The 17938-nt window shown below is 45.1% G+C and overlaps 1 protein-coding gene across 1 annotated transcript in view; it reads left to right on the forward strand.

Annotated features, from left to right (window-relative positions):
• Positions 1–17938, forward strand: part of FLT3 (fms related receptor tyrosine kinase 3) — a 496362-nt gene that overhangs the window by 427863 nt on the left and 50561 nt on the right. Inside the window, exon 23 of the mRNA XM_086933459.1 lies at positions 14217–14322. Coding sequence (XP_086789585.1) covers positions 14217–14322 — 106 coding nt within the window. The remainder of the gene's footprint in view (positions 1–14216; positions 14323–17938) is intronic.

Raw genomic sequence — 17938 nt, forward strand, 5'->3', positions numbered from 1 at the left:
TGGTACTGGTGGTGGTATTGGCAGTGGTATTGGTGGCTGTGGTATTGAATTGGTAGTGGTATTGGTGGTGGTGGTATTAGTATTGCTGGTGGTGGTTGGTATTGGTGGTGGTATTAGTGGTGTTGGTATTGGTGGTGGTGGTATTGTTGGTGGTGCTGGTGATGTTATGGTGGTGGTGGTATTGGTGGTGGTATTGGTGGTTGTGCCTTTGGTGGTGGTTGTATTGGTGGTGGTGGTATTGGTGGTGGTGGTATTGGTGGTGGTGGTATTAGTGGTGGTGGTATTGGTGGTGGTGGTGTTAGTGGTGATGGTGGTATTGGTGGTAGTATTGGGGGTGGTCATATTGGTGGTGGTGGTGGTATTGGTGGTGGTCATATTGGTGGTGGTAGTGGTATTTGTGGTGGCATTGGTGGTGGTGGTATTGGTGGTGGTGGTATTAGTATTGGAGGTTGTGGTATTAGTATTGGTGGTGGTATTGGTGGTTGTGGTATTGGTGGTATTGGTAGTGGTATTTGTGGTGGCAGTATTGGTACTGGTGGTGGTGGTATTGGTGATGGCGGTATTGGAATTGGTGGTGGTAGTATTGGCACTGATTGTGGTGGTAACGGTATTGGTGGTGGTTTTGGTGGTGGTATCGGTGGTGGTAGGGGTGGTGGTGGTATTGGTGGTGTTGGTATTGGTGGTGGTATTGGTATTGGTGGTGATATTGGTACTGGTGGTGGTGGTATTGGTGGTGGTGGTATTGGTGTTGGTGGTATTGGAGGTGGTATTGGTGGTGGCAGTATTGGTATTGGTGGTGGTGGTATTGGTATTGGTGGTGGTATTGGTATTGGTGGTATTGGTGATGGCTGTATTGAAATAGGTGGTAGGGGTACTGGCACCGGTGGTGGTGGTATTCGTTGCGGTTTTGGTGGTGGTATTGGTGGTGGTGGTATTGGTGGTGGTATGGGTGGTGGTGGTAATGGTGTTGGTGGTGATATTGGTGGTGGTATTGGTGGTATTAGTTGTGGTATTGGTGGTGGTGTTTGTGGTATTGGTGTTGGTATTGGTGGTAATGGTGGTATTGGTGGTGGATTTAGTGGTGGTATTAGTGGTGGTGGTATTGGTGGTGGTATTGGCAGTGGTATTGGTGGCGGTGGTATTGAATTGGTAGTGGTATTGGTGGTGGTGGTATTAGTATTGCTGGTGGTGGTTGGTATTGGTGGTGGTATTAGTGGTGTTGGTATTGGTGGTGGTGGTATTGTTGGTGGTGCTGGTGATGTTATGGTGGTGGTGGTATTGGTGGTGGTATTGGTGGTTGTGCCTTTGGTGGTGGTTGTATTGGTGGTGGTGGTATTGGTGGTGGTGGTATTGGTGGTGGTGGTATTAGTGGTGGTGGTATTGGTGGTGGTGGTGTTAGTGGTGATGGTGGTATTGGTGGTAGTATTGGTGGTAGTCATATTGGTGGTGGTGGTGGTGGTGGTATTGGTGGTGGTCATATTGGTGGTGGTAGTGGTATTTGTGGTGGCATTGGTGGTGGTGGTATTGGTGGTGATGGTATTGGTGGTTGTGGTGTTGGTGCTGGTGTTGGTAGTATTAGTGGTGGTGGTGGTATTGGTATTGGAGGTGGTATTGGTATTGGTGATGTTACTATTGGTTGTGGTATTAGTGGTGGTGGTATTGGTGGTGGTGGTATTGGTGGTGGTGTTGGCGGTGGTACTGGTGGTGGTGATATTGGTGGTATTGGTGGTGGTGGTGGTATTGGTGGTGGTGCTATTGGTGGTAGTGGTATTAGTGGTGGTGGTATTGGTGGTTCTGGCATTGTGGTGGTGGTGGTGATATTGGTGGTGGTGGTATTGGAGGTGGTGTTGGTATTGGTGGTGGTGGTATTGGATTGGTGGTGGTATTGGTGGTTTTGGTGGTGGTGGTATTGTTGGTGGTAGTGGTGGAATTGGTAATGGTGGTATTGGTGGTGGTGCTAGTATTAATGGTGGTGGTTGTATTGGTGGTGTTGGTATTGGTGGTGGGGGTATTGGTGGTGTTGTTATTGGTGGTGGTGCTATTGGTGGTGATGGTATTGGTGGTGGAATGGTAGTGGTGATATTGGTGGTGGTGGCATTGGTGGTGGTGGCATTGGTGGTGGTGGTATTGGTGGTGGTGATGGTATTGGTGGTGATCATATTGGTAGTGGAATTGGTGGTGCTGGTATTAGTGGTGGTGGTATTGGTGTTGGTGGTATCGGTGGTGGTGATATTGGTGGTGGTGGTGGTATTAGTGGTGGTGGTATTGGTGGTGGTGGACTTGGTGGTAGTACTATTGGTGTTGTGTTATTGATGGTGGTGATATTGGTATTGGAGGTCTTATTGCTATTGGTGGTGGTATTGGTGTTGGTGGTGGTGGTATTGGTGGTGGTGTTGATGGTGGTGATATTGGTTGTGGAGGAGGTGGTGGTATATATCTTGGTGTTGATTGTGGTGGTGATAGTGGTGGAGGTGGTGGTATTGATCTTGGTGGTGGTGGTATTGGTGGTGGTATTGGTGGTGTTGGTGGTGGCGGTGGTGGTGGTATTGGTGGTGGTATTGGCGGTGGTATTGGTGGCGGTATTGGCAGTAGTGGTGTTGGTGGTATTGGTGTGGTGGTGGTATTAATGGTGGTGGTATTGGTGGTGGTGTTGTTAATGAAACCACCTTTTGAAAACAACCTGTCAGGGGGCTTTAGTGCAGTTGACATGAGATAATGCCGGGTTAAAGTGATTGAAAACGGGTGCCCATGTTACGGGGCGGCCGGGCTGCTTATAAAAACGAAAGCAGTTTCAGCTGAAGCAGCGCATGTCCGGCCTGCAGTAAGCTAAACTCAATAAAATAAATAGTGTTTACAGACTTACTAAATAACAGGTCCCATTGTAACAACTGAAGTAAAGGGGCCAGTAGCCAGTAGCCATGGGAGGGTACAAATAAAGACAAGGCCGTACTAAGGAGGGACTTACACAGCGATTAACGAATTCAAAGGCAGCATTTACGAAAGACAATGACACAAGCAGACAATTACACAAGCCAATGAAAAATATGGGGGGAGGGTAGGCGCGGGTTCTCGCCCATACTCTACTACAGCAGTCTCTTAGAGCGAGCAGTGCATGTGCGCTGCCTCTAGGCTCGACCTAAAAAGCCACAGGCACCTGTGACATCTCAGAAAACATGGATATGTTAGCACAAACTTATATGATCATCTGGGTAATGTGCTCAATCCAATATACATGTCCTTGCCCCTGAAATTTGATCTTCATGTTTTCTTTGTGCAGAAGAATATACTGGGAAAAGTTTGTCAAGAACTAAAATTAACATAATTCTCGACCAGTGCTAATATGCTAATTGTTATGTAGTCAGTAGTCTAGTAGTTGGGTGGGTGGAGCTAGTTGGGGACCAGGGGAAGAGGAGGAGCGTAGACAGGAAAGGGGCAGATAGAATAGAGACATGGACGGAGAAGGATGCAAGGAATAAAGCTCCTTATAAAACATATAATCGTGTCTGTCTTCCTTGAGCCAGGACACGACAACTGGCGACAAGGGTGGGATGAGCAGCTTGCTCTCTCGGTAACCCTAGAAACAGCGTCCTGTCCCGGGGACACTGGTGAGGAACCGTCGCAGTCGCGACGTGTGTGTGTGCCCCAAAGAAGTTGCCGCCCACTGAAGAGGCCAGCAGTGAATGTCCCCACTCCGCGATGCGGCGATTGTGTGGAGCCATGTGAAGGGAGCGCGGTCGAGCACCTAAGAAAATTTTGAACCCGGTGCCGTTTCGCGCCCAAAAGTGAGTGCGAGTTTGGGGGTCGTGCGGGACCAACAAAGAAGTCGGGAGCCCACCCCAGACTTCCTGAGGAGTCCTGGAGGTCACTACTGTCTGCATTGGTGTGAAGAGCCGTGGAGACGTGTAGGGAAGTCTAATACCCCGTGCGGAGAGCGCTGAGAGTCGGAGCTCACCCCCGATGCGTGGGGTTTAGCAAGCTACAGATCGGGAGCTGATCCCGAGCTCACCTGCAAGTGCACGACGGCGAGATGCACGAAGGCGACCAAGGGAGACCTGCTGCCCGCCAGGAAAGCTGCCGGTGAGTGCTGCATGAACCCCGTGAGCCTGAAGAGTGGGTGCAGCTTCGATCCTCGTGGTGTCTGAGAGTGTCAAAGAGTCGGCCATCTTGAAGTCAGGCTGCTGAAAGGGACACCCTGTGCAGTGTGGGAGCGGCCATTTTAAAGTCAGGCATGTCAGTTGGCAAACAAGCACACGGAGACTGCTGAAAACAAAACAAGCATGAGTTAATGCAAGACACTGATGTTAAACAAGCACAAGCAAATGTAACAGTATGAACAAGCATGAGTTAATGCAAGACACTGATGCTAAACAAGCACAAGCAAATGTAACAATACAAACAAGCACGAGTTAACGCAAGGCAGAAATAACAAACAAGACGCAATTGATCAGCCTGAGCATCTGAAAAAAAGAAAAAGGGAACAATAGGTTAACCAGAGTCAAAGGAAAGAGAGAAAAGTACGTGATATCACGATGGTGACCCCAAACACCTCCCCACAACGAAATGAAGTCAAACCGATCATCACGGGAGTGTCGCATCTGCGGCCCCCCGGAACCCTTAACACTGAGCACGGGAGGGAGCATGGGCCCCAGATGGCAAGAGTGGCTTGAGGACTTTGAAGATTAAATTAAGGGGTCCAAGGTAACCATTGATGAAGAAAAATTGATTGCCCTCCGCAATTTAGCGGGCCGAGAGATCAGTATTATAATCAAAGACCTTCCTCCTGCAGATGTAGGAACCTATGACAAGGTGCGTGAAGCCCTGAATAAAAAATTCCTTCACAAAAGGAATGTGGACTATGAAAGGCATGCATTTCATCAAGCGCGTCAAGGAAAAGATGAAGCTATGAGTTCATTCATCACCAGGCTGCGGCGATTATCGAGACACTGCAAGTTTGACACTTTTTCAACAGATGCTGCCATAAAATCACAAATCATAGATGGTTGTCACTCAGAAACCCTCCGGAGACGGCTGCTGAGGAAACCTCATGAACTAGATGACATTGAAGAAATGACTCGCATCTATGACCAGGTGGAGGAACACGCTACAAACATTGAAACTGGACGCAATGTAAGCTGTGAACAAGCGTGTCGAGTTCAAGCGAGCAGCAGCAGTCGTCGAAACTCAAAGGAAAAGCAATGGAGAACTAGGCCATCATCCCGTCAACGACACACTGAGCATAGGAGGCGAGACCCTGGTCGGAGGGAAAGGAGGCCGGAAAGGACAGAAAGATGCTATAGGTGCGGATATGACTATCCACACGTCAATGCCTGCCCTGCCATGCGCCAGCGATGTAGAAAGTGCGGACGAACGAACCATTTTGAAGTGATGTGTGGGGACTATCAAAAGGAGAGGCGGAGCGGAACGACGAAGTCATCTCGCTCTGATACCAGAAAACATCACATAAGAGCAGTCTAGGACAAGTCTACGTTGTCCTCAGGCTCGTCACACTCCAACCGGGAGTCATGAAGATCTCGATGAGAGCGGGGGTCACCATCTCAAGACTCTAGATCATCATCCAGAGATTCTGAGTACACAGTGGAATATGTGAATATGATTGCAGATCCTGACCAGCTCAAGAAATATCCACGTCTGGACATAAGTGTAGGGAACCACGATACCAAATTCGTGCTGGACAGCGGAGCTTTGCTAAACTACATTCCGGTCACGGAATATGAGAGAATGAAGCCTCCGCCACCATTGACTCCCGCACATGTCTGAGTTTTCACCTGGATGGCCAAGAAGCCACTCCCTTGCTTGGGAAAATTTCCAACAACACTCAGGCATAATACCGTGACCATACCAGCGGTCATACATGTCATCAAAGGTCCGGAAGCAGACTGCCTACTCAGTCTACCGACTGCAGAGCGCCTCCGGTTTGTCGAGATTCTATTTAAAGTCAGTGATGACCAGGACATCATCAGTAAGTTTCCCAGGTTATTTCAGGGATTAGGGAAAATGAAGGGGTGCCAAATCCATCTTCACATTAATGAACAGATCAGACCTGTAGCACAACACCCTCGACGTGTGCCATTTCATCTAAAAAAAGCTGTGGAGGATGAACTTCAAGAACTCCTATCAGCAGACATCATCGAAAGAACTGACGGTCCAACTCCATGGGTGTCGCCGGTGGTCATTGTACCAAAGAAGGGTACTCCTGGCAAAGTGAGGCTGTGTGTTGACATGCGACTACCCAACACGACCATAGAAAGGGAGCGCCACCCTGGGCCACATCTCAGCGACATGATTTCTGCGTTGAATGGAGCGAGGGTGTTCTCGAAGCTGGATTTAAAAAAGGCTACCACCAGTTGGAGTTGGATGTCAAGTCTCGCTACATCACGAGATTTGCGACCCACCTTGGACTCTTCAGATGCAAGCGATTGAGTTTTGGTGTCTCCTCGGCTGCATAAATCTTTCATGAGGCAATTAGACAAGTCATTCAGCACATCCCCAACACTCTGAACTACAGTGACGATATCCTTGTGTAGGGATCGGACGTTCATGAACATGACAAGGCTCTTGATCGTATTTGCCATGCCTTGCTGGAGGCTAACTTGACATTGAACAAAGACAAGTGTGAGTTCCACCAGTCCACTTTGAAATTTATTGGTCACATTTTCTCGGTGCCGGGATGAAACCCGATCCGGAAAAGATAGCTACTCTGAATGAAACCAAGAGCCCACAAGATGTTAGCGAGTTGAGATCATTTCTGGGCATGGCCAGTTACTGTGCTCGCTACATCAAAGACTATGCGACCATCAGCCACCCTCTTCGAGCTCTCACGAAACAAGGTCAACCGTTTGATTGGCCCTCCCAGTGTGAACAGGCATTCAGGGAGATCAAGCTGGCGGTAGAGTCCGCTGATAACCTCTCATACTTTAATCCTCGACGGAAAACAGAGATTACAGTGGATGCCAGCCCTGTGGGGTTGGGGGCGATTCTGGCACAATACGACAATGACTCTGATCAGAGACGCATCGTTGCCTATGCCAGTCGCAGTCTTTCTGATCCCGAAAAAGCATATTCGCAACCTGAAAAGGAGAGTCTTGCGGTGGTATGGACGTGTGAATATTTTCATGTCTTTATTTATGGCAAGCATTTTACCCTGATCACCGATCATCAGGCGCTGGTCACCATCTACGGCAACCCGAGATCCAAGATGCCACAGAGGATTGAAAGATAGGGTCTGAGACTCCAAGAGTATACCTTCACAATCATCCACAAACCCGGGAAGTCTGAGAACCCGGCAGACTACATGTCACAACACCCGCACGCATCGTCTCAATCCAAGCCCTCTATTGCTGAGGAGAACATCCACTTCGTGGCTGATCAAGCACTGCCACCTGCCATTCCCATGGAAGTCATCCGAGATGCCACTGCGCAAGACGTCATCTTACAGAAGGTGCTACGTCGGATTCAAACTAACCAGTGGAGACATGAATGTGAAGAAGACGCCAATGATCCGACTGTCAAACAGGAAATGCAAGCATTCCGACACGTCTGTGACGAACTGTCTGCCACCACAGATGGGTTGATACTGCGAGGTCAGCGGATTGTTGTTCCCAGACAACCTCGGCAAGGTGTCATCAACCTTGCCCATGAAGGCCACAGAGGAGTAGTGTCAACGAAACGAGCTCTCCGGGAACGGGTGTGGTTTCCTCTTCTCGATCAGATGGTGGAGTCAACTCTGGAAGTCTGCCATCAGTGTCAGCTGGTCAACAGGGGGGATCCTCCTGCTCCATTGCAAATGACCACCCTACCCAGTGGAGTGTGGCAAGAACTCGCCATGGATTTCTACGGACCGCTACAATCTGGAAAATATGTCGTAGCCATAATTGATGAGTACTCACGATTCCCCATTGCGCAATTTGTGTCGTCCACAAGTGCCTCCAGCACTCTCAAAGTGTTGGATGAAGTGTTTGCAGCATGGGGTGTTCCCAAAGAGTTGAAAACAGACAACGGACCTCCTTTCAATGGACACGAGTTCAGTGCCTTTGCAAAGCACTTGGACTGTAAGCATAGGAGAGTTACCCCTCGATGGCCGCAGGCAAATGGCACCATTGAAAGATTCATGGCCAAACTTAAAAAGGCGTTTCAACAAGCCACTGCTGAAAAAAGGGATCTGCAAGCAGCCCTAAACGACGTCCTTAGAGCATACAGAACAACCCCTCACGCGACCACCGGAAAGTGTCCTGCAACACTAATGCTAGGGCGTCCCATAAGGAATCGCATTCCGACTTTGGAAGGGGCCTTGCGAGCGTTGTCACCCCTCCGCAGTCATCAAGAGGTGATGGCGACCGACAGCCGCAACAAGGACAAGATGAAATCATACGCAGATGCAAAGAGGAGAGCGAGATCACCGTCCTTGCGTGAAGGAGATTGCGTCGTTGTCAAACAAGACCAACAAAGAAAGACTGACTGTCGCTTTCGAGCTGAACCTCTGCTGGTCACCCAGCAGAAGGGCACTATGATAACAGCGGAGTCTGATCAACGACGGATCACTAGGAATGTATCACACTTTAAGAAGTGCCCTCCAGACATGAGAGAAGCCTTAACAAGAATGACTGGAGTATCCGCCTCTGAAGGACCTGACCAATCTGACCAAGAGAGCGGGAGTCAGATAAGAGACCATCCGGTGGACGATATGACTGGAACTGGAACCATGTCTATGCGGCCCGCCGAGATATTCAACGACCAAAAAGACTCATTGAGGAAATCTGAACTGGTTTACTGTCTTGTTAAGAAAGGGGGAGATGTTTTGTAGTCAGCAGTCTAGTAGTTGGGTGGGTGGAGCTAGTTGGGGACCAGGCGAAGAGGAGGAGCGTAGACAGGAAAGGGGCAGATAGAATAGGGACATGGACGGAGAAGGATGCAAGGAATAAAGCTCCTTATAAAACATATAATCGTGTCTGTCATCCTTGAGCCAGGACACGACAAATGTTCTATTTGGCACTGATCCATCACTGATAGGAGAATAAAGGATCGTTCTTCATGATACTACACTAATGGGTAACAAACCATGTTGACTAGTACTGATCAAACCTACTACCATATAGCATTCAGTCAATCTATTTGTTGGGCTCTAGAAAGGATCGAATGAAGACATTTGAATACATCTGAGGGAACTCCGTGTCTGTCTATGTTATGAAACAAAGGTTACTTATCTGTGACCATCTATTATGGTGTAGATTGCATCTAGCAGTTGCAGTCAGAATTACCACTTGTTTTTCTCAAAGATTACAGTTCACAGGCATCGATCTGAGTGCAGACATCCTCATAATGCCACAATACTAAAGAGGTCCTGCTCCCTATTCTACAGCTAAGATTAGTTGTTTTTCAAGGCAGGAATTACTTCACATGCAGTACAGCTGCAATAATTTTGCTTAAGAAGGACTGACATTGGATATATTCTTCACTGTACAAACTGATGCCTCTGCAAGGGCATTGGTATCATCTTGGTGCAGTGGAACAACATGGGCAAAGATCACCAAGTGGCGTTTAACAGTTGTTGGCTCCTATCCAGAGAGAACTGTTTTATGAAACTAAGATTTATATTTCAGATGTATTAAAAGATCTGAATTTATAGAAATTCGAAGATTGGAAGTCAATAATTAAGTGAAGTTGTTGATTATGCTGGCGATATAATGCCTGTTTCCTTCATCTGTGTTATTATGAGAAACTCAATATACATCTATAAGAATGAAATAAGGATGTGTAATAAATAAAAGACAGAATCTCATGAAATTGTTGCCTAGAATATCACAAAATAAAACCTTATTTAAGGGCTGCCATTTTATTTTGTGAGGGGGAAGAATGTAGATTGAGGTAGCTCATGGAAATTTGATTCTAATTCTTTGAAAGCTAGAGATAGATACACTTTATTTGGGACGATTGATGAGAATCATTACTATGATCGAAAAAAAAGTTAACGTTCATATACATATGTACACATTATAACATATAAAAGTTCAACACTAATCGATGCGGAGTAGCAAGCATAAGAAGCCCCAGAAAACACTTTGAGACCTCAAAATGGACATAGAGTTCGCTTTCTTACTAAGGTCTGCCATTTCTCCAATAAAACTGACAGCTGAGTAAAACATTAAAAACTAATTAAAGGATAAGATATAAAATACTGTAAGATTACAATTTACATTTATACTATGTCATTAACTACAGAATTTGTAATAATAAAGTTAAGGCCCAATCCAAGAACTAAATAACTGAAGGATGTCACTCAGGTAGTAAAAATCAAGATTTTAAAAACAATACCACAGTATTTTAAATCCTAACTGAATCATTCATAAAGTTAATTATTAACACCAAGTCTCAAGGTACTTGTTACATTAATCAGAAATTTCAAGAATCTTAATGTTAGTTGCGTGGATTATCACTTTAGGCAGGTTGCCAACGCCTCGTTATAAGAGTGGATGGTAAGTATTCTAAACATCGGCCATAACCAAACTTTTATGTGCGGAGAAAGCTTTTCACAGATGCACACATTGAGGATTAGTGATTCTGTAGGATTATTACATAAGCAGCATGCAGACTCAGTAAGGGGCAGATGTATCAAGATACCCATTTGCGATTCTCAAATAGCGATTTTTTGAGAATCGCTATTTGGGAATTGCAAAATGGTATGTATCTAAATTTTGCAATTTTTTAGCGATTTCTTAAAATTCCTTAATTGCGATTAGCAAATTGCAAATCGCAATTAAGGTATAATTTCCCATTCATTTCTATGGGCCAGGAGGCCCATAGGAAGGAATGGGAAGTTATTCTCAATTTGCAATTCGCAATTTGCTAATCGCAAATTGAGAATAATTTCAAGGGTGCAAGGGTGTCTTAAGGACACCCTGTTGCACCCCTGAAATTTACATGTGTGCGCATATGGCGCACATGCATGCCCTAAGGGCATGTATGAGCGCCACATGGCACCTTTACAAATGCCAAAAAGTGCATTTGTAAAAGAATTCGCAAATTACCACCAACTACAAGTTGGTGGTAATTTGCGATTTTATATTGTAAATTCGCAATACTTAATTGCTTCATACATAGCCGAACCTTCACATGCATTTTCTCATCCATTGTGGGCCATCTTTGCTTCCCTGCAGTAAGATAGAAATCTAGCGATAAGCATTACATTTTCTCTCGAGGGATTAAATTCTAGTCGAATTTGAGCTAACCCGGTTTATGAAGGCCGATAGAAAATTTGTCAGTAGAAGATGCACTGTTCCCTGACCATCCAAGTGGCAAGTTTGTTTGGCAGTGCGACGGTGCCATATGATAGCTAGAGAGATATATTTGTGTATTAAACAGAGGAAAGCTTTAGGATCACAAATTATAGATGAGATGCCATATAATAGCTCAGTAGACTAATGCTTAAAATATTGAGATCTGTGTCTAAGATCGAGATTTCATGCTTGAATCTAGGGCCTTGGTTCACAAAGGTAAACTTTCGCTTTTATGCAATTTTATGAATTTTTCCTATTCACAAAGGTATTTTACATGGACGAGACTCTGCACTTAATATTATAGCGTAGTCCTATCTTTTTATGTGTGACATCTCTGCCACGAGTGCAGAGACTCTGCAGTCATAAAGATACTACTCAGAAAATATATATGGGAAAAGGAAAAATGTGTCAACTTACACAAAAGAGTGAGTTTACCTTTGTGAATTGGGCTGCAGGTGTGTCCACACAACCAGTTTTTCAAGATCAATAAAATGCTTACTGTGATACAGTTTATAAATGTGCATGGCTAAGATCAACTTAAGTGGAGAAAATGGGTAGCACTGATGAATCAGAATCTGTGTGTTACCAGACAGATGAAACGCTGCATCACGTCCATTTTATTTGCCAGGTCCTAGGCCACCAGTGGAGAACCCTGTTGAAAAAGGAATTTAATGCATTAGGGATAAGAACATGTGGGTCAGCAGTAATTGAGTCCCTGGACCCAAGGAATACAATTCTTAACATCCTGGATACCTTAAAGACCCTTGTCAAGGAGAATTCTCAGATCCAGTAGGAGGCCAAGGCTGTTGGCCAAGAGAGGCTCGCCAGGAGTTCATGGAATCCATCCATGTTATGCCGGGCTGCTAGGGAGAACCTGCTCTCTTTGTCTCCCTATTCCACCAGGCTGGATTTCTGTCCCAGTGTCACTGAATATGTGCACTGTTATGGTGGGTTACTAGGGAGTCCTAGGGTTATTGGCTCCCTAACCTATTCTACCTGATCTCCTCATGACTTTATTCCTGCACTTTTGCACTTTATGTGCAATTTTACAGGCAGAATAGGGCTTTTTTAACCTTACATTATTACATTGTCATGGCGGGCTGCTAGAGAGAAACAGGGTTTATTGGTCCCTGATCCCACCTTATTGGGTCTAGAGGTTACCAAGACTGAATATCTGCACTGTTGCACTTTATGCGTTATCTTGCAATCAAGTGTAATTTGAAATGATTATTTGCCATATCCCTCAGTTGTATGTGCATATAGAAATGTAACATTAATATAAATATGGAGGTAACCTATTTTGGGGTCATTAACTGTTGGTTCTGAGGTGGAATGTACTTTGGAATTTCCCAAACAGTAGGCACCCTGGCCCTATAATTATGAAGGCTTTACGGGTAAGGGGGCCCAGTCTATTAGAGTTTTTTTGAGGTGCTTGATGGTTGATTTTTTTAATTTTCTCCTTTCTTCCTTTTTTTCTTATCTATTTGTGATGCTAATTGTTTATTTTTAACTATGTTTATGGTTTTTAATGACTAATAAACAAATCTTAATACTAATATCTACTATTGTTAGTAGATAGAGTTTGTGTCAAAAACTGTGGATGGTTACACGAGAATGCCAATGCACCACTCATGAAATGCACCCCTCGAAGCAGAGGAATGCAAAGCAGCGATTTGCACTGGTTTGCATTATTTTTCTTACAAACCAACACAAATACCAATTTGCGTTTGTTTGCAAATCCTGCAAAGGATTTTGTGTTGAGTCTGCGTTATAAAAGTAATTCAAACCCAACGCAAAACCTTTGTAAATCTGTCTCACAGCCGTATTTTCCAGGAGTTTACAGTAAAGAACTTCTCCACAAAGAAACATAGGGTCAGATTTACAAGCCCCTTGTGCCACTAGTGGGTCAATTTTTGCGCATTTTACTGCTTCATATTTACAAAGAAAGGAAAAGCCACCCTGCATGACTTTTTCTGTCCTTGTAAAAATGGCTCCTTTGCACGCAGCACTCTGTGTGAAAGGGGTGTTCTATGTGTGTTGCTGTGGGTGTACACACGCAACACCCATGGAACCAGACACATTTCCAGATTTACGAGGAATCGTAAATCTGGAAATGCGTGTGAATGCTACGCCTCCCCAGGCGAGGAGAAATTTATTCATTTCTCCTCGTTTTCTTTTCCTCTTTCTATGCATGCTGCATTCTGCAGAACTCATGGAAAAAGGAAATCTCCTCTAATGATTGTTTATGTACAGGAAGGGTTCCCTTCCTACACATAAACAATCATTGAAACAATTACGTTTTTCAACTTCTATGTGTGCTAATGCAGCACACATAGAAATTGAACAGCATTTCAGATTATTTTTGTGCAGGAAGGGAACCCTTCCTGAACAAAAACAATCTCCCCACAATGCAGGCATCCTTGCACCATGGTGCAAGGATGCCTGCGTAGGCGCATGGCAGTAGTTTGTGCGCCAGCGCAGGGAGAAGCACAGAGATGCGACATATTGTTGTAAATATGTTGCATCCCTGCGCTTTGAAAGTCTTGTAAATCTTCCCCATAGTTTACAGGTGAAGAAAAATAATGTGTATTTGCACCTTAGTCATAACTAAACCAAACTGATTGACAGACACATGGAAATGGACAATTATTTGTAGATTTCCATGTTTACGCCATTGTATCTTAATGAATCACCAAAAATGAATACACCAACGACCCATTAAGTTTTTAGTTGCTTCCTGAATGATACACACAATTAGTATATTGTTATCATCATAGAAGCTTGACAAATAAGTAGACTATATCACATTGTTCTAAGACCACCAAGCAATACAAAACCGAGTAATGCATATATAGTTCACTGGATCTGCCATAGTTAATATAAATGAAAATGCTGATATGTTTCAATATTTTTATGCTTCCACAGATACCTTGTGATGCAATCGTGCTGGTCTCATGACAGCAACGGAAGACCCTCATTCTCTCAGCTTGTTTCCTTTCTTGGATGCCAGCTGTCAGCCATTGAGGCAGTGGTATGTCACTAAATAAGCACATGCAACTCTGGATTTTCACGGATATAGAATTTAGACACATACACCTACTAGTGTAAAGAAGTCTATCCATTGTACTGTTTATTAGCTTGTGGTTAACTAACTTTGAGTCACAAATTAGATTATCAAAGCATGTAAGAACGTACTCATGTTCAATACAATTTTCAGAGCCCCACAACTTGACAGGGTTTAAGCATAGAAATAATTGAAACACAGTGGCTGGGCAACGGCGCACACTCCTGTTGAGTCAATAGTTGTCCATATATTTCTCAGAACCTTGGTGCTTCAGGAGGAGGGAGAGCCATCCGATCTCCCACTCAACAAAAGAAGAGTGGTGTCTTCTTCTTGTACAAATTCTTTAACAGGCTCCCAGCACTCTGTTGTATAAACACTATTCTTAAGTAGAGTCGTTATAGTCCAATGTCTTTTCATTCGGACATATTTCTCATTTATAACCAGTTCATAATTTTCATCTGTACATAGATTTCTTCACTTGTTTGGCAACACCTTTGGTCATGCCAACGCGTGTTTCGTCCGTTAACAGTAAAACTGGACTTCCTCAGGTGAGGCATGTTCTTGGACCACAAAGCCACACTAAGGGAATGGGGCATCCGAGCGTACCCATATCACACCCCAGGCTACCCCACCGCCCTACTAAACCAGCCAACACCACCGCAAAAAACTGGAATCATAAGACTGAAAGACCACCAGAAAAATATTCAATCTTAAAAAACGCGTCGGGCCAGAGGAAGATCAGAATATCCTTCCCACAGTGGTCACTAACATCGACACCAGCCAAGGATGGGATTGGCTTCCAGCCATTCTATCGACCAAAAGCTCAGAATGACCACCCGAACCAGAGGCAGTGGCCCTTGGCCTCATACGCTTGACAACGCCACCTCCCCCAGAAGCAGCATTAAATACACAAGCGGACTCTACCATCTCATTATGTTCCTGGAATATAAGCGGCCTCCAGCAAAAAATTAAGGATCCTGATACCTTTTCTTTCCTGTGTGAACATTCAGTAATAGCCCTGCAGGAAACTTGGGCCACACAAGGGTGCCCAGTCATCGGGTACATCGAGTTAAGGAATCCAGCACTTAGGGGCAGCCGCTTTGGTCACCCCAAAGGTGGCCTGTCAATATATATTTCAAACACCTTAAAAGGTCCAATCTCACGACTGCCCCTTGCCGAAGATTGGCTACTTGGGGTTAAAATCAATGCTTGGCGGAAACATCGTCCACTGCTCCTTTTAAACGTATACATCAACCCCAGCACTCGTACAAAAAAAGAGCATCTGACACACTTAACGGAAATCATGAACGACATAGCCGCGGAACACTGGAACTCAGACTGTATTGTTACGGGGGATTATAATACCTACTTATTTCAAGGGAACGTAGCAGACATTGATGGGCCCTTCCTACTTCCAATCACCGAGGCTATAAATCAAACCAAACCACCCATCCAAACTCAAAGTGGACTGGGCGAGCTTTGTGTGATGAAATTTTACAGTGCAGGTTACCTTGTCATCAACGGCAGAACAGTAGGTGACACCCCGCCAAACTGGTCCTGGACAAACGGCACCAAGCAATCCTACTTGGATTATACCATCTGCAATGCCGCCCTGCCTCACTGTTTAACCAACTTCCGAATTTATCCAAGAACCGAAAGCGACCACAGGCCCCAGGTTATTTCCTTTAATATAAATCCTGTGAAACACAAAACTGCACCATCAGCATGCCGGGGAATACATACCGAAAACCTAAAGCGCCTTAAGTGGACTGAAGAAATTAGCCCGAATATCCTCCAAGCAAGTGTGGACATCATAAGAATAGGAACCGAGCAAGAGGCAATCCCGACTGTAACCTGGACAATGCTCTGTTCCCACCTGACTCACCTTTTTCCAGCAAAGTATCAGGCCGAAAGGGTAATTCAGACACGTCTATTTACAATTTCACAGCATACCAAGTCACTTAAGAAAGCCAGAAACGCAGCCCTGCGGGCACTGGCTAAATCTCCGGGGAACAGGGAATGTACAATTCACTATCAAACCACTCAAAGATCCTTCAAGCTGGCGATCAAAAAAGATAAACGGTCTCACGAAAACCAATTTTGGTGCAAACTGGTGTGGGAGAGTAAGCAAAAAAACTCTAGAAAATTTTGGGATCTTATTAACCACACTAATCCTAGCACACCGAGCTTTGGATCTGCAAACATCCGGGAATCAGACTGGGTAAGATGCCTATCTGACCACTTCAAGTCTCCAGAATACCCAGATTCCAATGGAAGCAGCTCTTTAAATGAGATAACCATGGGCCTGCCACCATACGGAGTCTACCCGCCGACTGCTTACACCCCGCCAACATGGACCTTGAGGTAACACAAGAAAGAGTAGCCACAGCAATGATAAAAGCAAGATCTGATGGGGCTCCGGGCCCAAATGGCCTGCCACAGAGCCTGTTTAAATCTGACATTGCCTTCTGGTCTGGAACACTAAATAATCTCTTCAATTACGCTCTGAGAACAGCAACAATCCCAGACTCATGGCGGGGCGCCATAATCCACCCAATTTACAAATCAGGATCACGTGCCCAACCGAGCAATTACAGACTCATTGCCCTCCTGGATATTGAAGCCAAGCATTATGCAGGCCTCCTACTGGAGGATCTAAGGTTATGGGCAAAGGACTATAAACTGTTGCCAATGAATCAAACAGGGTTTGTTGCAAACTCAGGGACCAGCACTAATTTGCTAGCAATTTCAACTATAGTCGACAAGGCACTACTAACATCTAGGTTAGTGTTTTGTTGCTTCGTCGACTTCAAAGCAGCATTTGATAGAGTCCCTAGGGAGGCTCTATGGGTAAAATTAAGAAAGTGGGGGATTCCAGAGATTCTATTACAGGCAATTATCGAACTCCACTCGCGTACATGGGTTCGGGTGAAGCTCGGGTCCGGCACACATCTCTCGCGGAAAATAATGACAACTAGGGGCGTGAAGCAGGGATGTGTGTTGGCCCCCCTTCTCTTTAACCTGTTTATAGCAGATCTGTCGGCGACCCTGGACGATACCAACAGCCATTCTCCAAAAGTCGGTGGCTTGGGTCTAAGCAACCTTTTGTACGCCGATGAACTTGTCCTTTTTAGCCTCACTAGGGTTGGCCTACAAAGGCTCCTTGATAAACTGCATGACTATACGACTATTAACCAATTAGAGGTCAACTTTAAAAAAACGCAAGTCGTTCCTTTTGGTAAGAAACGACACACAGGTGGTGGTTGGTCATTCAACAACATAAGCCTCGTAACAGGCCAGTCATATAAATATCTAGGCGTCCACCTGGATTCTAAATACAATTTTAGAAAGCAGCGTAACGAGATCGCAGTCAAAGCAATAACCCTTGCGGTATCACTAGGCAAGCTTGCAAAAAATCTCTCAGGCCCAACCCTAGCGCCTCTTTTGGAGGTGATGAGAGCAAAAATTGGCCCTACTCTATCGTATGGCATAGAGTTATTTGGGGGAAAATGAATACAGCCTTGAACCAGCACACAACCAAAATTTATAAAAAGGTTCTCCAGCTGCCAAAATCCGCATCTGC

This window comes from Lissotriton vulgaris, chromosome 8, assembly GCF_964263255.1.
Source record: "Lissotriton vulgaris chromosome 8, aLisVul1.2, whole genome shotgun sequence".
Classification (NCBI taxonomy): domain Eukaryota; kingdom Metazoa; phylum Chordata; class Amphibia; order Caudata; family Salamandridae; genus Lissotriton; species Lissotriton vulgaris.